The 22,083-nt window shown below is 27.9% G+C and overlaps 2 protein-coding genes and 1 long non-coding RNA gene across 9 annotated transcripts; 2 read left to right on the top strand and 1 right to left on the bottom strand.

The window, feature by feature from the left end:
• Positions 1–2,753: 2,753 nt before the first annotated feature.
• Liprin-beta (liprin-beta 1) lies at positions 2,754–12,408 on the top strand. Of its 5 annotated transcripts, none has more exons than XM_031978225.2 (12): positions 2,754–3,145; positions 3,682–3,820; positions 4,439–4,596; positions 6,739–6,911; positions 7,744–7,978; positions 8,326–8,487; positions 8,937–9,068; positions 9,270–9,351; positions 10,035–10,333; positions 10,437–10,613; positions 10,949–11,320; positions 11,843–12,408. In XM_031978225.2, the coding sequence occupies exons 2-12, from the start codon at positions 3,691–3,693 to the stop codon at positions 11,999–12,001; spliced, it is 2,079 nt and encodes a 692-aa protein (XP_031834085.1). In that variant the 5' UTR covers positions 2,754–3,145; positions 3,682–3,690; the 3' UTR covers positions 12,002–12,408. The 5 variants fall into 5 exon arrangements, with proteins under 5 accessions (XP_031834085.1, XP_031834084.1, XP_031834088.1 ...); XM_031978224.2 differs by having other exon boundaries at positions 9,270–9,444; XM_031978226.2 differs by lacking the exons at positions 2,754–3,145; positions 3,682–3,820; positions 4,439–4,596 and adding exons at positions 5,861–6,063; positions 7,546–7,670 and having other exon boundaries at positions 9,270–9,444.
• LOC116427645 (uncharacterized) lies at positions 8,481–10,118 on the bottom strand. The gene is made up of 3 exons (XR_004235132.2): positions 9,995–10,118; positions 8,774–9,699; positions 8,481–8,693 (listed from the first exon to the last, which is right to left on the bottom strand). It is a non-coding gene; the product is annotated as an uncharacterized LOC116427645 (long non-coding RNA).
• Positions 12,409–12,894: 486 nt separating the features above from the next.
• LOC116427609 (uncharacterized) lies at positions 12,895–20,076 on the top strand. Of its 3 annotated transcripts, none has more exons than XM_031978145.2 (8): positions 12,895–13,445; positions 13,607–13,624; positions 13,723–13,955; positions 14,063–14,294; positions 14,387–14,655; positions 14,731–15,066; positions 15,396–15,622; positions 15,831–20,076. In XM_031978145.2, the coding sequence occupies exons 3-8, from the start codon at positions 13,780–13,782 to the stop codon at positions 16,073–16,075; spliced, it is 1,485 nt and encodes a 494-aa protein (XP_031834005.1). In that variant the 5' UTR covers positions 12,895–13,445; positions 13,607–13,624; positions 13,723–13,779; the 3' UTR covers positions 16,076–20,076. The 3 variants fall into 3 exon arrangements, with proteins under 3 accessions (XP_031834005.1, XP_076225687.1, XP_076225680.1); XM_076369572.1 differs by having other exon boundaries at positions 13,556–13,624; XM_076369565.1 differs by lacking the exon at positions 13,607–13,624 and having other exon boundaries at positions 12,898–13,445.
• The last annotated feature ends 2,007 nt before the right edge of the window (positions 20,077–22,083 follow it).

Genomic DNA, 22,083 nt, shown 5'->3' with positions numbered 1-22,083 from the left:
CTCCTAACTTTTCTATTCGTTAATTATATTTATTATTATAAATTATTTATATTTATTATATATTTATTATATATTTATTATTATAAATTACTTATATTTATTATTTACTATTAAGTCATTAATAAATATAATTATCGTGTGACGCTTCAAATTTCCTTTGAAAAACGACAAATTTTTTTAAAATTTATTGTAGAGTCAAATATAGGCATCTTAATATCATGTATACTGCGTTTATTTAATTTTATTTAATTGTAAAAGTGTGGGTCGTATACGCCTGACACGGCCTGAACGAAACCTCTTAACACGTTGTCTGCCACGAGAATTCCGAACGTTTTGTGTAACAATACATATTCTTTCATAATAAAGGCAAATGGTATTAGAAATAATTATTAATGACTTGGTATCACAGTACACTACTGTTTGTGTTACTAAGTATTTTTTATTCGACATCAGTTTTCTTATTGTAATTGTATTTAAGCAATTTTGAAGCTCCGGTCACCGGTGACCACCGTGGCAGTAAACGTGTTAACACTAGAACTACTGATCATTTAAACTGAATTTCACAAATTTCTGCGTAGAAACCAGAAACGTGCGTTTATTGAGATCTCAGTTGAGCTGCGTTTCAGTTTTGCTGTTGCTGAATTAGTTAATAATTCTTCGTTGAAGGCAGAGGTACTTCTTTAACACAGTATTCGGTTGTGCCTAATAAGTTTAATTAACACGTTGAACGTCGCACGATTTCATAGAGCAAAATACACGGAATGGAAAAAATGCAATATTAAATCATTTGACTGAATTGGATTATTATCATTGCACGTTCATCAAACTGAATGTCACCGCAATGGGTATCGTTATTTATAATATAGAAATGTTTGCGAACAATTGAATGAATTATAGTAATTCGATTTGCTTGGGGGTCACCGGTGACCCCCATGGCATTCAACGTGTTAATTAACACTAGCAGCGTTTGTTTACATTGTTATTAATCTCTTAGCTCAAGGATATCTGAGTCGATGCCTGCGGGCATTATAGTTACGCTCTCCTCAAGGAAAATTAACCTTTGTGCTGTTAAGACAATCCCACGCTTGGTAAAGGTCACCGACGTCAGTCGCGATATCTCCTTGACCTCGCCATCAGAAACAATGCCTCGTTCAACCGTTTTCGCAACGATAAGGTTGCTCCACCTCCTTGATAAATATGCAAACTTTGCTGCCTAACAGTTTGACCATTTTGCCACGGATGGCACCACAGTCACTCAACTATGGAGTTTTTATTCAATACATTTATTTACAATGTTCACTAAATTATAATCTTGAAATATTTTTATCGACCGACTTCTATGACGGCTTCTAACTGACTATTTACAAAAAGAATATCACGGATATTAGCAAAAGAACAGTCACTCCGCTGTAGAGTGTTTTTTTATTTAATATATTTATTTACATTGTTCAATAGATTATAATGTTGAAATATTTTTATGGACAAAATTCTATAACAGTTTGTTTCTAACCGTCTATTTTCAAAAATATCATGGATATTAACAGAAGAACTTTTAAAATGTATAGTTGAACAATTTCTAATAACAAATAGAAATTGACGTTACCGACACATTGGCTAAATAAACTCACACATCGGTAACATTTCACTACCAGTTTGAGCATTTTGCCACGGATGTCGCTACCAGTGAAAAACACAGATTTTCGGAAATATATAATCCTTGTCACAATATGCATTACATAGCATGCACAGAACGGCAATAATTATTTGTTGTATGGGAAAAATTAAATACTATATTGAAATGAAAAAAGTAATTTCTTGAGCTTAAAGCTAACTTAAAAGAGAGTTATTTCTATCTTAAATTATACATGGAGACATCACGTATGCCGAAGAATTTTAGTATGTATTAAATTGTTCATTTTTTTATAAAAACTAGATCATTGAAATCTGTTTATTTTTTATGTCCTGGTAATCGTTTATTTGATTTTACTACATTGTTTCCATAATTACATGTGAACGATATTGAAATTGTTCTCCTTTCTGTTCGAATGTATTTAAATTTCCGTCAATCGTTGTTCTAAGTTACTGCATTATTTTACTGCTGAAACGTCGCGTTGAGATGTTCAATTTAATGAATAAAGAATTTTTGATATCAGCAACACTGAATAACGTATCAAATCAATGTAAATCCAGAGCCTAGTATTCTTTGGACAGCTTCTGCATTACTGATACCATTTGTAATAGTGACATTCGCATCTTTGTATTTAATGTCTACGGTGTAGATTTAAATTCGTCATAGATTTAATTACCGTCGAAAAAATTTGTTAAGATATTTCTGTGATTCACTACTTGTACCTTTTATATTATTCCATTTATGCAATTTTAAAATATAACTTCCACAATTTATGCATATTAAGGAATATTATGGGAAACAATATTTTTAAGATAAACTTTTCATAGACAACGTTTAAATTATTTAATAGACTTTTAAACTGGTATGACAATATATGATTTTATGATTTTATGCATTCTCAATCATGCCAGAAAACATAATATAGATAGGAACTATAAGAAGGTTATTTTTTGCAACATTTCCTTAAAGGCAAAAGTATTTAAGAAGAGCGAAAACATCCTAGATTTTTTCTGATTTATAGAAGGAAAATATCGCATTAAAGTTTTACATTTTTAAAAACAAAACAAAACATTTTTAAAGACTCAGTTTTTGACATATCTATAGTGGTGTCATCTTTTTGAAAGGGTCACGAGGTTTTGTTGTGTTTTGCTCCAATGTTATGTTAAACAGACAATACATTCATACACTAAATGTATATTTTGTTGAATAAAGATACAGAAACACTGGTTTTACGGAGAAAAATATGGTATATAACAGATTTCAATGAATTTGTTTATCTTTCTTTAAAAAATCCTATTGTTTATGTATGGATAAAGACAAAGAAATGCACGCAGACTTATTATATTAAATAAGAATAAAAACTATCATGGCGGTAATCTATTGGGCGTTGTTCTTAACACCTGTTGCTTATTCTTGGACTGCCGTTCTATGGTTTGAATACGTATTTAACTTTAAATTTAAAGAAATTCAAAAGGAGTGATCTATAAATTTCCGTCTGAATTATGATGTTACGAGGTAAACGTATAAAAAATTATTCTATGCAAATTTTCACTTACATTTCTATTAATTGTTAAACACATTATATATGTACACTTTCAGAATAGAATAAGGTTCATTTAATCAAATATATTTAATTGTTAATTCAGAATCAAGTTAATTCTTTTTTATTTTATTATTTATTACATATAAATTTGATGGATTGATTATATACTTTCTTCTTAAAATACTTTGACATTGTATTCTGTCTTCGAATGTTTTGTTTTCTTGTTTTCGTAGTTTTATCGTACAGTTGAAAATATTAAACACTTGTGACTTTTTCTGAAAATTGTTTTTACTCTAAAATTAGATTCTAGCGTACAAAAATAGTTTTAAAAGTAAATACTTTTAGGTTATATATGTATATATATATATATATACATGTATAAATATATATGTCTCATTTTTATAAATTCATTAAGAAATTTAATCATCTAAAGTCTTGAATGATTTTATAATCTATTCAAATTCACATATTACGTGTATTGTTAAACATTAAGAACTTGTATATTCAGATTATAGCAATGGGTAAAAGTGAAGAAAGGGGTGATATTACAATACGTGCAGGGGAATCAAATTTTATTCCAAAGACATCAAGCGAGGCCAGTAAAATGTTAGAAGCTGCTTTATTACAAATGGACGATATTATTTCTGGTAAGTTCTTCTTTTTATTTTACTTTGCCATTAACAGAAATATTATATACATTAAACAATAAATGTTATCATAAATTTCCAGTTTAATAGCTTCATAGAGCATAAAAGATGTTATATACCGACATGTCTGATCTGTTTACATTCTATAATCATAATTCTATAATATTATAAAATATTTTCATCCTTTCATACTTTATTAGTAGACTATAGTTTTTGTACAAATGTTTATTTTTGTAGGTTGTTTTATAAAGACCAAAATAAGGAAAAAATTTTTACAAATTTTCAAATATTATGAATTCAGAAAGATCTACAGTTTATTTACTAGTAATTATATAGTTTTGTATGTGCAGGTTTATTCTAGAGTAAAAATATAACAAGACATAATACTTACAATTTTATCTTCCTGAGTTCATATATGCTGATACAGCATTATTTAAAGAACCTTATAGAAAAGAATGACCTTAAAAAATTTATTTCCATAAATTGTTTTATAGAAAATAATAGAATATTAAGAAATATTCACATTGCATTAAAAATATTCTGATATTTTCAAGCATTATACTAAAATTATATACAGGCACTTACACATTAAATTATTGATAACATTTCTATAAACAGGTGCTTGTATAGAAAGTAATAACGAGGGGACTGCAGAGTGGAAAGATTCTGTGAAGGAAGCTACAAGAAACCTTGTAGCTGCAATTAAGAGTACTCCAAGCCTTTCTTCTACACCTGATGCAGCGACTGTTGAAATTTTATTAAAGTGGATGCAACCGGTAATTTCTTTTAAATATTTATGTATATACTTTAGTATATATTATTTCTAAATTTGTGCAATGCTTATTTTAAGTTTACATTATTAGTGAGTCAAAAGAAGACATGCTAAATCAATAAATATGCCAGAGGTTGAGTGAATGAAGAAGACAGATTTAGTTTCAGTAATACAATTTATTACTGATTTACAATTTACATGTTCACAAGTGTTCAATGCACCTTGTAATGTGTTTGACTTACTTATTCTACTTTCTAAATTACTATTTAAAAGATTACCTACTCATTTAGTCAGTTTTATAAGTATTCTGTTTGCATAAAGTTTCTTCTTCTTCTTATTCACTGATCTAGAGTAAATAATGGAGGTATAAAGTATTTGCACAAACAACATTACAACAAGTTACACATAAATCTGAATTATAATATCACATTAAACCTCTTTTTGAAATACAGATAATGTATAAATAATGTTCTAATTTACCACCTAATTGACGATCAAGTGTATCAATATGTTACTAATTGACCGCAAGAATAACACTTTAAATCATATATATTTTTGCAAAAGTATCATATTGGAATACTGAATTTAGTATTGTGAATTCTCAAAAACTATTCTTTTCATACTAATAACTCAAAGTAACAAAAACCAACGATGACAACAATTTGTGCCTTGTTGTAGTAAATAAATAATAATAAATATGATATTCGTAATTTATAGAACAAATAATGCAAAACATTTTAGAGTTGATAAAGAATATGGAAATGATATTTATCAGCCTGATTCCATATTAAATTTCAAGTATCTAACAACAAAACACATTGGATAAACATACTAATTTTTAAATGTATATAAATATATATTTATCTTAAAATATGCAGATAATAACAAATATGATTAAGAAAAACAATTACTTACTAACATATATACTTTTGGAATAAATAAATGCAAATTTAATATTTAATGTAGAAAGTTAATGTATAATAACATATTTACATTTATTTCATTTAATTATTTTCCGAAACTCTTCATGAACGAGACGAAATTTTTTTTAATTTTCTTTGAACTTGTTTATAAAATTGTTTCCGTTCATTTTTAACGTAATCTATATTCAAAGTTATTATTTATCTCGTTTAAGTTAATTTGTTACAAAGACACCGATTAGATACGATTTAGAAGTGCAGTACGATATAGGTAACTCTCCCCTTTATGCTCTCTAAATCGCATCACGTGACTACTCTCATCTTGAGAAATTTTAAGACGGTAATTTTAGTTTCTCACAGAACCGCGTTGTGAACGTTTTATTTGAGATTCCTCACGACTGATCTTTTTCATACAAGAAAATTATTTATTTTTGAATGATTTCAAATAAACTAAATAAACATGAATTATGCCTGTGAATGAAGAAAATTTATCAACAATTTCGAAGATATAAGGTCGATCATGGAAGAAAAAGAAAAAGGACATGCAAGAGGTTCTATTAATAATTGTTTCCGTTTCTAGAAAAATCAGTTCACCAGAAATGAATTACTTTTCTTGGAATAATGCTCGAGATAAAGACTATTAGTTATAACTATATATATATCGATTTTAAAAAATAATCCTAGATCGACAATGTTTTTATAGCGCCCTTAACATTATAAAATCGCGTACACCATAAAGTGTACGGATTCTGAATATGTTAAGTTTTATTTAACATTGTTAAAAAAATTTTTATATTTTTTGTTTATTTCCTCTTTAAAAAACTAAACATAAATTACAAATTTTATACAATATTTACATAAAAATGTGTTTTTGACTTTTGTACTTTTTTGTAGATTAATTTTTACATCCATTATAATTATTAATAATAAAAAAAATATTAAATATTTTAAATATATTGTGTAGAAGACAATTTTGGCAATGAATATTACTTTTTAAATACAATTTGTCTTCATCATTTAAAAATACTAAAAATTTTTTTAATAAAATTTTTTTAACAAATATATTAAAATTAATATTTTGATATTGTCAAATACTGTAGAAAAATATCTTGCTTATGCACATTAGCATTTTTTTTATTAATAAATATTGCTATCAATTTTCCATTTGCACATGAATAATATGCTAGACATAAATTTTAAAAAATTAGTTGACAAAATTCGTTTAGGTTCAGATTCATCAGAAACTATATCAAGAACAAAACATTGGGATGATAGATGTATACCTTCAGAAGATTATGATTCTTCAGGGACATCAAATTCTGATCAAGAAGAAGATGAATTTGCAAATGTTGATTGTTTTGAACATCAAATATATGAATCTGACAGCTGTTTTTGCCAGGTAGTAACCAAAATTTTAAAAATCACAATATGGAATTACATTATTGAGATCATGAAAAAATTGAAAATTGAACTATTTGTTCAACTTTCAAAAGAAAGATGTTAAAAGCATTTTCATCATTTTATTTATTGATAAAAATCATAAAAATCACCTTATGAAAACCATTTTATTACTAAATAAAAATGTTCAGGCTTTATTTTGATTTAGTCAAATGCCTTAGTTTATTAGAGGAAGTAAGAAAAGTATTGTTATGAAGTTACATAATATGAAATATCGGATTTTTCTTATTCATAAATATTTGTGCTCCTGTTATTGTTATTTCTTTGTTTTTTATATAACCTCTTAAATAGTTTCATTATCAAAGATTTTGACAGAAGTTTATTCAATCAAATAGAACATATTTTGATTGATTAAACATCTTTTATATATTAACTCCAACTATATGTTACTCAAAATATTTATATTGAATAAATTATAAGTCTTTTTTTATGATCAACAATAAAGAATATATTTAATTTTTATACTTCTTTAAAAAATAGTTGAAATTGCAATGTATATAGTCACTACATTGAAATATGAATTGTTGATAACATTATGTGAATAATGTATAAGAGAATTAAATTTTGTTTCTTAGAATTGTCCATTAGGTTATACTAAAATGATTGGTCTTAGAGGAAGTGTGCCCAATCTCTGTTCGCCTACAAGTTTAACTCACATGGGGACTTTTTCACCTTTTTGTTCTGCAGTTTATAATATGAGGTTTTTTTATCCTTTGTTCTTTTTCTGTTCTTTTTATATTCAATATTATTGATATTCTCATATAATCGAATAGCCTATGTGCAAAGAAACATAGTTGTCAAGAAAATACTAAAGAGCACAAAGGAAATCGAAGCAATCAATCTTTCGAGCCAGGAAGCAAACGACGACTCCGAAACAGATTAGATTGCGAACAAAGAATTAGATCGCAAACAGATCTTTTTTTAAGAAGGAAAGAATCTTCTAACTGTTGTTCACTACAGTACTTTCAAATTTCTCGAAAGTGGGAGGAATGTCTAGCAAAAACTGAGGTATACACACATTCATAACGTGTCAGATTTGATAGTGTACATAACAAAAATACTTTATAAAACAGTATGATTTACTTTTAAATGTTACAATGAGAAAATGGTAATGTGACTTAAAAATATTAAATTAATATTATTATACAATTATACTAAATATTAAATATTAAAAGTATGGAATTCAGGAATATATATCTATAATGAAATTTATAATGCATAAAGTGATTAACATTATTTAATATAAATTACATTTTAAGTTTTGCATTATTTGAGGTAAACAGTTGTGACAATTAGGGTATAGTATAATACATTATTTTCATAGCATTTATTTGGTATTAATTTAAATATCATAGGAGCGTTTAAGGAAATTAGAAGATGAACGTGGAGCTTTACGCATGGAAGTATCAGTTTTATCAGAACAGGTGGAAGCACAATCCAATAAAATTCAAGAATTGGAAAGTATGCTTAGAGAAAAGAAAGATTCTCTTAGAAGAATGGAGGAGGCATTACAGAAAGTAATTCTATTCACTTATTTTTATTATTATGGTACTTTTTAAATATGAATTAGACTTGTCTTTTATAATATTAATTCTTTGATATTCTTAGTGCTGTTTGTTGCATTTTTGTTTTATCTGAAGTTTAAGTGAAGAAAATAAATTTTAGATATTCTTTTTACTCTTTCCTTCAATAAAACGAACACAACATATCTATGTACCACAGCCTGAAAAACACATTATTACATCGTCAAATGAATTAGCTTAGAAACATAAGAAACATGTATTGTTTACAAAACAAGAATACCTCGCCATTCTCGAACATTGAATTTATCTAAAGAGAACGCTGTATTGAAATTTTGGTAATTGTTTAATAATCAAAATGTTATTTATTTTTCTGTTGAATAAGCTACATTTTAATGTATTCTGTTTCCATTTTTATTTCATTTAAATCATTTTTATTTTTAAAGGAAATGCTTTCAAGAAGTGCTCTGGAGACACAAAAATTGGAATTGCTAAGTTCTATATCAGAAATGAAGCTCAGACAAGCAAGCTTAGAACACGAAAATCTTGCGCTTCGCAGTACAAGCCCTGTTTTAAATGTAAGTTCTATCAATGATTACTCAACATTTTCTTCAGCACAATGCAGTTATTTCATGCATGCAATTGTATTAAGTTGCTTCAATATTATATTTATTACTTAAAATTGAAGAAGCAATATTCCTTCATAATAATTTCTTAAAATGCTGTTCTTAATAGTCACTGTAATGAATTTGGAAAGAAACATTAATTATATATTGCAGGGAGAGAAATTTGGAAGGCATACCAGCCAATATAGTAGTCTCCCTAGGCCCATGAGTTCTTCAAAGAAAGGCGTAGTGTTCGGTAAGGTTCCCAGTTTAACTTCTGGAGCACACACAACGGTACCATTGGCCATTAGAGGAGCCTCCGCGAGATGCCTGTCTGCGCCTACTCTAGGTTGCGATTGATTTTCCTCTAGGCATGCATTATCAAATGCTTATCAAAAATGCAATTATTTATTAGTTTTTTTTTACGTGACAGGCAGTCGTGGCCAATAACTTAATACCGATTTGGCGCTAGTAATTCATCAATTGATAAAATTTATTTCATAAGCCTGTTTTATTTTTAATGCATGGAAAATTTTTACTTATTCCTTCCGTAGAAAATAATCTGTATTTTACTCACGTATTACAGTGTTAAATAATATAATCACTGAAAATGATGAGTGATATTGAAACAAACTTAGAATTGTCATTAACGTTATTTTTCTTTAATACTATACTTTGTTAACCCTCGGAAGCTGAATGATTACAACAACATCATTTTCAAACATACTACAGAATTCATTGATAACCTTATTACAAATGATCTAGAATAAATGACTAACAACTTAACTTGTGATTCAGAATTTAAAAAGATAGATGATGATTTTAAAGGTTTGGATCAAAATGGACCCAGAAACTACCATCCGAGGATTAACATTATTATGATATGAAAATGATCTTACCATAATCTTCTTCAGTTATCTCTTTTTATGTTCACTTTAGCTGAAGAAGACAAGAATGTTATTATCGAAAGCTCGAATTGTCGAGTACAAGCAATTACCCAGAAACCTTTAGCAGAACTATCAATGGAAGAAATTGGAGAGTGGCTTGCAAATTTAGGACTGGAATGTTATACAAGTGAATTAAGACGATGGGGAGCAACTGGTTTAAAATTACTCGAATGTTCCCCGCAACAAATGGACAAGGAATTGGAAATTAAAAATGTTCTTCATAAGAAGAAAATACTGTATGCAATAGAGTCAGAAAAATCTGATGGAGCTGATTTCCTTGGATCAGATAAGGTAACTATAAGTGAAACTTGATTACATGACTAACTTATTTGTTATTGTTAATTTAAGCAGTTATTATAAATTATAAACTTTACAAATATTTATTATATTATAGATGGATAATGCTGCAGTTCTGCGATGGCTTGACGATATAGGTTTACCACAACATAAGGAGGCATTTCACAATGGTAAAGTTGATGGTAGAATGTTACATAGACTGACTACTGAAGATTTATTAAATCTTGGAGTAAATGCACAATTACATGCTGCAAGCCTAAGACGCGGAATTCAGGTACTTTTTATGTTGTAATATTTAAAACGAGCGAAAATGAAACAATATGTTCCACATATGTTCTTCAGTAGATCGATAGTCCGCCATTTTGTTTCAAGATAATTTTTTTTATTACGTACCTAAAAAATATAAATTCACATTCAAACTTTGCAAAATATAAAAAATCTATCCTCACTAATCAATATATTTAAGCCAGCTTAAATTAACTCAACTATTTAAAAAAAATTGACAACTTATGGATATCCCTAATAGTAATAATAATTAATACATAACAACATATAACATTACTACTATTAAAATCTGTTAGCACCTTAATAATTTATGTATTTTCGAAGGTCCTACGGGAATTAAATTTTGATTTCGACAATCTTGAAAGAAGATCTACAAATGGGAATGGGGCAGATGGCGGTAATGTTCATCTTTGGACAAATCATCGAGTTATGGAATGGCTTAGAGTAGTTGATTTAGCAGAATATGCTCCTAATATGAGGGGATCTGGAGTACATGGAGGTTTAATGGTGTACGAAGGAAGATTTACGTCTGAATTATTGGCTACATTACTTAGTATTTCCGCGGGGAAAACTCTTCTTCGTAGACATTTGACTACACATTTCAATCAAATTCTTGGCAGAGAAGTTGTACAAAGGAAAAGAGAAATTGAAAGTACTCTGGGATTCGTACCGTTAACGCTTACTGCTCGTTTGAAGGTATAACAAGTTTTACATTCACAGTGACTATTAGATAATTGCAACATCGGGGACTTCTTCATAATGGCAACATCGTCATTCCCACCATATCCCCCCCAGATTCCTTTTAACACCCCATAGCGCTCGACAACCGACCGCCATTGAAGGCTGTAACATGATCCGACTATTGTCGAACTCGACCATTTCAACGTCTCTTTCTTTTCTATTCGCAGTTCTTTTCTATATCCGAAAGTTCACCAGAAAAACATAACAAATATAATGGTAAAAGTTGCATTCATCTAAAGTTAAAAATAAGAAAATTTGATTTTTGAATTCAGGGTCTAAAGCTCATCACATGCCTTTAATGTCAAAATCTTAATGCCATGCTAAAATCTTCATTTCATAAGATAGATTTGATTCTACCTTTTCATAATTGCAACCTTCCGGTCCCGTTGAGTATATTGCAATTATCTAATGTTTACTATAATCATTTTAATAAAACGGTTTTATAGTTAACATGATTTTTATTAATGTGTAATTCAGATACCAAAAAAATCTCAATTCACGTTAAAACGTAAAAAAAGCAAAAATGAAGTAGACTATGGAAATTTGGTCTGTCCATTGGAAGCATCGCCACCAGGTACTCCATCGACACCTGTTTCAACTCCAAGCAGCCCGAACTTGAATTCACCTATATTCTAATGAGAATCAGAAATTCATAATCTCGTAAGTTTTATTCTACTATTTGAGATCAATTCTTTTTATTATTTTACGTTCTGTTTTAATTAAGTAATTTATTAAATACCCTCTTCCACTTCATTTTCCTTGTTTTTAAAACTTATGATGAGATTATGATTATTAAAAGAAGGAAGTCAATTCGTTAAATTTTTAATTAAAGTGCAAGTGATACTTTATTTGTGCATTGTTACTATTTACACCATTATGAGTTTACAGGGGTTTTTTAGGGCAAGGACATTTTTCCTATTGGATTAAGTTCTGGTAATAATTTCTGTAAACTGCATTAATATTTCTTGTAAACCATTAATATTTATACATTTGTAATGATTTCTTACACAAGATAATGTTACAATAAACGGACTTGTCATAAATTTATTGTTAAGTTACTCATTAATCACATATTTAATTAATGTTTTATTTATTAGATAAATACGCTTATAGTAAGTAGTTTACACTTCCATTGACTGTTTAATTCATACAAATTTTTAATATTTCTTTCATTTTGAAATGATCATACTTGTCCATTTTCTAATGTAAAATGAATATTTAGTATTTTATATTTTGTCATCAACTATCTCCAATGAATAAGCAAACTTTTAAAAATATGTGACAAATTTGGATTAATATTTTTTTTTAATTTAAAGTTATTTAAATATTCATATTCCTTGTATATTTTAAATTTGATTAAAAATTACGATATTACGTGAAAATTTATATTGATCATACATAAAATTAATATTTTTGTTAATTTACTTTTATGCTTGACAAATTATGTTTTTAAAAAATCTATCGTTAAATACTTTTAAATTCACTAAAAAACAAGCATTTGTTTGCTCAAAAGACATTTATGGATGAATGTATTTCCTAAAGAGGACCGTATTTTTCTATCACAAGATATATTAAAAAAATCGACCAGCAATACCGATTTGATAAGTCGAAAATTAGCGTGAAGTCGAATATCGTAAGATCGATAATTTCGATTAATCGATCGTGCTCTAGAAGAGAGTGAAGAGCAGCGTGTAGTGGTTCACATAAGGGTATCTTACATTTTTGTGTGAAAACAAATTAAAATAATATAAAACTTGAGATGGCTTGTTTTGCATAATTTGAACAAGAAGGCAAAACAGGAACCTCTCAGCCTCCTTTTCCTTGTAGAACAATGTCGAGCATACGGTGATAAATTCAACCAAATCGGCGGAAAACTACGTCACCAGTGACGGATTCCCCTGAAACTGGGACAAAGTGCAGTGTACTCTGGCATTGCGCTTTACCGGAATTTCTCTCACTCCATGTCCTAGTGGTTTCCCCTCTTCTCTCTCTTTCTCTCTCCTGCTTTCTGTCCCCCCCTCACTCTCGTAGAATTAGCCAATCGTCTCGTCATCCTCGAGCCTTCGATCGAAACTGACAGGTAAACATCGAAATTTTTCAGGAAGTTAATAAAATTATTTATTTTACTTTTACTATTTATGGTATTTTCCTATTTTATTAATTATTTATTCTTTTATTAAATGTTAATAGCAATATTTAATTAATGTAAATTGCATATTGGATTTCTATAACTATTTTCAGTATTACACATGTATAAACGTAAGTTTATAAACAAAAATATTAACATTATAAGGAAGAAAAATTCATATAAATGAAAATAATGTTACATTTTAAAATATATTTTTACTATACTATAGGTAATTAACAACGAATGGTGCAAGGTCAATTGCATAGTGTCTGGAGGGCTCGATACCATGTCAGATGGGGTTGATGGTGGTGGCGGGGAAAATGAGGTAGATTCCCATTCCTGTTCGCATGCCGACGTTGGAGAATCCTCAACTCCAAAAGAAGAAGAAACTTTGGATCCTGACAGCGAGGCTGCTTTGAACACCAATTATGATAGCAGCGATGGTGCAGTTCCTGCTTTTAGGTCTGTCAACTTTATGTACTTAATTTTTGTATTTAGAAACATGTAATAAACGTTGAGATAATCAAAGTCTTAAATAGCGTATCAAAGGATCCATAACGTGTGGACAGGTGTGAAAGGTGTGAAAACTATGAAACTATAAATAAGACAGCATTCTGCGCTCACCAGGACCAGTGTTTGGCCAGTGCTGAAACAGGAGAAAGTGTAGAGAATATTGAAACTGTTGAAAATGATGGAGATGGAGAGGAAACTCATTCCGGAATTCGTTCTCACAGAAAAATGTTTGAATGTGATGTTTGCAATATGAAATTTTCTAATGGGGCTAATATGAGGCGGCACAAGGTATAAACTATCTTGTATTCTGAATTATAAGATTTATAAATTTGATTATTTTAAAAGTTAGGTTTAAATTATGATTGGAAATGCAATTTTAGATGAGGCATACTGGTGTAAAGCCATATGAATGTCGCGTGTGCCAGAAGAGATTTTTTCGTAAGGATCATTTGGCAGAACATTTTACAACTCACTCTAAAACCTTACCATATCATTGTCCAATTTGTAACCGAGGTTTCCAAAGACAAATTGCGATGAGGGCCCATTTTCAAAACGAACATGTTGGCCAACATGATATGGTTAAATCTTGTCCCTTATGCAACTACCGTGCAGCAACTATGAAATGCCTTAGGTTACACTTTTTTAACAGGTTAATATTAAATTTAATACAAAGAGTATCATATTATAAATGCTATAACGTATGTATTTGTATTAACTATTTTAGGCATGGAATAGATCTGGATAATCCAGGACCAAACAGTTCCAGTTCTTTAATGAATAGTTGTGCTCCAGGAGAAGCTATGCCTTCTGCTCCTCTTTCAGACAGTGGAGATAGTACTGGAAATAGATCTGCAGACAATGCAACTCCGCCAATGCATTTTCTAACACCTCACATAGAAATATCAATACCTTACCCTGAACAAGCAGCAAATCAACGAAATCCAAGTCCTGCTCCCCTTAATGGAGATAGTCCAAATAGTCCTCAGAGTGCAGACAGTAACAGTAATGCTCCAAGTAGTAGTCATCATCAATTACCTATTAACAGTAGTGGTATTCACAGGTATAGAATATTCTTATAATTAATAAATGGCCTAGTGCGCACAAACGGTTTTTCAACTACGCGACGATATGATTACAATACTTATAACCGACAAGTCATAACTAACTGAATTTGCATGAAAGAAACATTCTGTTATTTTCTAATGAAGATACTTCTTCTATTTTCATTATTAATATTTTGATAATAATGAAATGCGCGATTGCCACAATAAAACTTTGAAAATATAAATATTTTGCAGAAATATGTTATATTTAAAGTAGCAGAAAAATGTGTGCGTGCTAGGCCTTAATTTGTTTCGAATTTAATTTTAATTTATTTCATAAATAAAGGAATCTTGGGGGAAGTGAAGAGGCAATCACCCCTTCAATTTCACTTATTCCTATTAAGCAAGAACCAAACAGCAATGGAACAGAGGAAAATGGAGCAACATCTAGTAATCTTCCATTACCATCCCTGATAAAAGTTTCACCATTGAAATCTCTTCTTCGAGATGATTTACGACGTAAGCTTTCATCTGGTTCTGGAAATAATAATAACAACAATAACAACAACAATGGTAAATTTCAATACTTTTCGATACAAACTTTGATACAACATTTACAAGCAATTTGTTCTGTTAAAAGTTACACTACATGTTTTTTGTTTTAATTTTTATATACAAACAATACGATTCATGTGATTAAATTGTATTTTAAATAATTATTATTTTGTGTGAGTGATCTAGAAAAAAGTATATATACATAAAAATACTAATTTTATAATAGGTAATAATAGTACGAACTCAAATCCCCATTCAAGAGGAGAACCTCCAAGTTCGACGAGGCCCGATCAACGAAGCAGTGGACTTCAATGCGCTCACTGTAGAATTACTTTCCCTGATCAAACATTGTACTTTCTTCATAAGGGTTGTCATAGCGAAAGCAATCCTTGGAAGTGCAATATTTGTGGTGAACAGTGTTGTAACTTATATCAATTTAATTCGCATTTACTAAGCAAAAGTCATCAGTAGTTATAAAAGAGTAACATTTTTTCTTAAGGACCTAGAACCTCGATTATATGAAAATTTATTAAATAGTGTAAAAAATTGTTATTGGAGAAAATTGAAGGACAGACAAAAGGTTATGAAAGTTATAAAAAGGTATTTTTTGGATCTTCTAAATGAAGCAGCTTTTTGTTTAACAATCTAAACTGGGGTTTTTTTATTTTAGTATGTATATTAATGCATAATCTCCAATTTATATAAAAAAAAACGAGATAGTCGAGGTTTCAGGAATGATTTTGGAATCTGGGAAAAGTCGTGCCTTTATCAAGATACCTTTGCCAACACTCACTCGTCCGAATCGTACTACTTTATGGTAATACGAACGATCCGTCCATGGGGCTTTACCAAAACATATTCCAGAAATTTTGTCGGTAGTTTTAAATCTAGTTATGTATATTTAGATAGAAAAAAATATTGAGTATACCAATAAGCCCCTTTTTTTCTATCTAAATTCTTTTTACGCACTGTCGTTTTGCTTGTTTTTTTTTTTATAATCTTGTTTGTTAACCTATACAAATTCCATATATTGTCATGTGTTTCGTCTATTCCTATTGTATTAAGGATAGTCTTGTTCAGTAAAAAATGTACAGTATCATTTTTACGAAATAAGATTATAATTATAATAACTCGTGATGAATTTGATTATTCATATATTAAATTAGAATATGAATAATTATAAAAAATTTATTTAAAAATTCATTTCATTCACTGATTCATTATTACGGTGCGAAAAAGGAACCGAGTCGCGTGTATTATTGCATATATATAAAAATATACAAGTAGGAAAGAGAGACGATAGCTGAAATATTGTCAGCTCAAGAAATATTTTATATAGAGATATTTGTACAGAGAACTCTTAAAATACAAAAAATATGAAAATATGTATCTCAAAATATCATATTTCACGGATGTATGTGAAAAATTATGTAATTATTTAGACAACATTTGTTTTACTTTCCTATTCAAAGTTCAATGAAACAAATTCTTAGGAATTGAAAAATAAAATTTACATGTAATCGAAATGTAATTTAAAATGAAGTGAAATTACTATTAGATTCAGTACAAATTCAAAGAAAAATGTTGTAAAAGTAAACGAAAAAGCTGTCAATAATTTGGAGATATAAAATAATTTTAAATTATCCCAGATTCTGGTACATATTTTTATGTGTGTATTTATATATGTGTATACAGGGTGTAAAGCTAATGTGTTACTGTCAAATATCTATAACTAAATGAAATTTGAAAATTTTATTATTGTTATAACTGTTCAAATATTCGAAGGGTGCATTCATTGATCAAATTAGTTTTTTTTTTGTGAAGCTTTTAATATCACATCTGATAATTACTATGATAAATATAGAATCGATATATTCTTTTTAAAATACTATGTGCTACAGCATTTTAAAAAAAGCAATATTCAAATAATGCGTCTTACTAGGGGATAGAACCATCGCATCCTATTATAGTTGTACCAAATCTTTAAAATTTGTTCTGATCCGCTGCGTTAAATGTTATTAATTTTAAATTAAATTATTAACCACTGTCTTTTCATTAATATGGCGGCATCAAGCAAACATATTAATAATCAATGTACTTCAAAAGATGGCTACAACCATAGGTGTACAAAAACGTATGGTATTGTTTGAAATAATAAACCTGAATTATGTATAATGTTAATGACTGGTCTTAAGAAAAACTAATTTTATCAATTTATATGCACTTACATATTAAAAAAACCTCCAGTAATCAGATCTTTCGAACGTTCATATAGTTTTAAAAACATTTGACTTTAGCTCATTTAGTTTTACATTTTTCAGGGTACCCAATTTAAATATATAAACCTGCGTACTAATTTTATAATATACTTTCAAATATAGTATACACAAAAAACATATTTAAATATTAAGTAACTTTGTGACATTTAAAGTAATATATATACATATGTATAATACGTGAGGATATAGAATTAAATTGGGCACTCCACATATTCTAAAAAATTTATCTAACAAGATACGCACGAATATTATAATCTATGGTTGTAGTTATTTAAAACTCATTCCGTATACTGCGTAATATTTAGTACAGTTACTGCTATTTTATTATTAATATTATCATTATTGTATTATTTATCGGTATGTAAGTTATTTATTCTTACTTTGCATTCCAATATATGAACTCTTTAAACATGTCCAAAGCTTGACGATGCTTTTTGTTTTGAAAATGTTTTTATCTTTATATATTGTATTCATTTAGTCTAATATATTGTTATTTTTGTACATTTTAAAACTATGGGATATCTTGAAAAAAGTATTTATATATATTTATATTATTAATTAATATTTTAATTAATTAAAATCAAAATTAAAGAAAATATAAAACTTACTACTTTGAAATAAAAAGTAAATAAGTTTTAACATTGCAATATAAATTTTATTTAACAAAGAAATAGTTCTTATGGTCTGACATTACTATTGAAAATCAGATTATTTATTAAATTTACAAGAGTTATTTAAATTAGCATCGTCAACATCTATATGAGAAACCAGCGTTCATTATATTATTGCTTGTATGTTTATACATGGATACAGCAAAGCATACGTTCGTCATTAAATTTTTTTGTTTTTAAAAATGGAATGGTAAAAAGTTGTAAAACATTTATTTGGCCTTAAAGAAATTCATATTTTATTTACCATAAACTTTATTCCTATTAAAATAAGGGGGAAATAAAAATAAACACCATTGTGTCATATACACAACAAATTTTTCGTTTAATTTTTTAAAAATTAATTTTTGTTAAGAGACTATACGTATCAGGCATTTACAGAAAAAATAATTGATGGCACATTGAATTCACTTCTTATGTCAGACACGTTTGAAGTTATATTATGTGTATATGTATGCAATTTGATAGTCAAGTAGCACTAGACCAATCTCATATTTCATTTATTTTTAAATACTGCTCTAGCTTTAATAAGTTATTAATTGGCAAATAATCTAAGTTTTATGTATATAAATAATTTATTTCAAAATCGAAATCTTATCAAAATGGATTTGGTTTTTTCAACCAGTATTTTTAACACAAAATTAATTAGATAGTATACAAGTTAATTATTTAACTTCTAAAATATTACTCCAATGTTTTTCGGCTTAATTTTTTTAATATTGTTGTTGTTAAAGATAATATAAAAAATATATAAGAAAGATATATAACTTGGTATTTATATTTGATAATTTGTTTTAAAATATATAATTTTATGGTACCAAATTATAAGATAAGATAAATATATTAATAATAAAAAATATTTTACTTTATTATTTGAATATAAAATGACTTCATACATCTGAAATATTCATATAAAAATATGTAATTTATACATATTTCATAACATGTACAACATTCTTGAATGGTGATAATTTACAAGAAAACAATGGAAAAATTCATATTGATATGTGCCACATTTGATCTAATCTATAAACTATAGTCATTTTTATATTCTATTTCAAAGTTAAAAATTACTGGTGTACAAAGTGGCTATAAATAGAGAAGTGTGTTAAAGAGGAAACATGTTCATATGAATTTTTACCATTGTTTTTGTATCTAGTTAACATCCAAAGTATATTCTACTTATATCAAATTCTGAAAATCTATTTAAAAATTTTATGATGGATAGATAAAGGTATATAGGGAAATTATTTACAATAAAATAAATTTTAGTCCAAATAAAATATTTCAAAATATGATTTGAATTATTCATCACTTTAAACGAATTGCAAATTATTTTTGCTCAATTTAAGATTAATTTGTGTATACTAATTGTTTTAATTTGATTTCATCACTATGTAGCACACACATATTTATAAGTTACATTCTAATTTTCTAGTAAAACATATTTAAATTTTAACACTAATTGTAAAAGTGGGTTAATAAATACACTGGGGTACAAGATAATGTGCAACAATAAACAAAATGCGTCCTAGATGTCAGGTAACACCCCTTATAGGATCACTGAATTATTCATGCTCTATTTTAATAAAAACATTACATTGTTCAAAAAATAGTATACATCCATTTAAAAAATGATGAATAACATATATCTTTCCAAAAACAGTAGAAAACTTCTGATTCACAGATATTATGTGTGATTAAGTATAATTAAACCTTTAAAACCGCAACAATGTCTTGTTAGATGAAAGGAAATTACTGAAATTTAAAGTAAAAACTTCAAAAGACATTACGTACATATATTTTTTAGACTCTTCTATGATGATATAGTGTTTTTAGAGTATGAAGACATTTATTATTATTCTTCATAATTTTTTATTAATTTTTCATACATTATCACTGACATGAAGATTGCAAGATCTTCAGGTCAGCATCTTACTTGAGACTTCAAACAGTAAATTCTGTCATCTAAATTTCAAAACTACGCCATTATAGAATCAGATATTCATTATTCTACAAGATATTCATGATTGAAGTTTCAATACTGCTCTAAATACATTTAAGTTTGAAGTAGGTCATAAGCATTTCTATAGAGTGAAGTACCGAACCAAGGATTAGGGTTCAGCTTTCCCTCTATATTTCATAAGCCAAAATTTACAGTAAATGTTAAATAAACTTTATTATGAATATATTTTCAAATGGCAGTAAGTATACTCGGGGTAAATGTAATGATATATTAAAAAAGGAAAATTAATTTATATTGAAAATAATTTATATCTAGAAACACGTTTTTCAATATATTTTAATGTACAAGTAATACAAGTACAATTCTTATATTTATGTAAATAAATTTCAAGTTTTAATGGTAAATCAAGACATTTTCATAAAGATAAGATATGAAGAAAGTGGAAAATGAAATTTAAAGTACATAGAATGTCGAAATCTATCACTGTCGAAGTTTCGACTGAATCGATGATCTGATATATAAATTACAAATACACGCAGTATTAAATATACTTTGAAAATTCAATGGGCACTGTTATTTCTATCAAAAACTATCATGATTTACTGTCGTATTTGAAAATGTTGTAATATCCTTTATTAAAAGCATGTGCAGAAGTATGCTATCCTAGAAAAACGTCTTCGTATACGAAATTTTGTACCTAGAGGTCTGTAGAAAATGTGTTCAAAGAATCACAGCTACTAAGTTCCAAATGAAAGTAGTATTTACTGATGTTTGTCTAGTACGTAAGATAATGACATTAAATTGTACTTAATTTTCAAATTTTTTATGTAATTTTTTTCAGATGTTTTATAATGTTACATTAATTTCAATAACGATGTAAATGCCTCGAGGACGGAACAATTATATCTTATATAATAAGTATTATTCTAAATAAGATTTTTCAACCGTTTCATTAGTTTTGCACCTTTCATTGTTCACGCAGTGCTGCACAATGCATTAGACGATCCTCCGAATAATGTACGAATACAATTCATTGAAAATCAAATAAAAATTTGTACATTACCGATTGAAAATGTTATTTAATCGGGTAATGTGCATAAATTAAGAAACAATTTATGGATAGGAAACGGTTTAAAAATCTATTTGTTTAGGCAAAATGGACCAGAAGCATGAAACAGCACGCTTTAAAACTGTGATCATGTTTACACAAAATGTAGGATTAGAGTTATAATAAAACGTAAAGAAATTTTGACTATCAGAAATTAAAGCTGTTTTATCTCGTTCTTAAAAATAATAGTGATTCACTGATATGTTTAATAAAACGGTAAACAAAATGTTCAATAAAATCAATGGAACATTTTAGAAATACCCATGTCACCTTTTGATAATGTTCCAGCCTATAAAATGTTACAATATTCTAATTCTATTTATTCACTTAGATCTGCCGACATAGAAATATATTTAAAGATACATTCAATAAAATAAAAATTAAAATATATTGTTATTATACACATATGATTCTTATTATTCTATAAATCAGTGACTTCTAATCTGTACAATGCAACG

The sequence above is a fragment of the Nomia melanderi genome, chromosome 1 (assembly GCF_051020985.1).
Source record: "Nomia melanderi isolate GNS246 chromosome 1, iyNomMela1, whole genome shotgun sequence".
Classification (NCBI taxonomy): domain Eukaryota; kingdom Metazoa; phylum Arthropoda; class Insecta; order Hymenoptera; family Halictidae; genus Nomia; species Nomia melanderi.
This window is presented reverse-complemented; position numbering and strand designations above follow the sequence as displayed.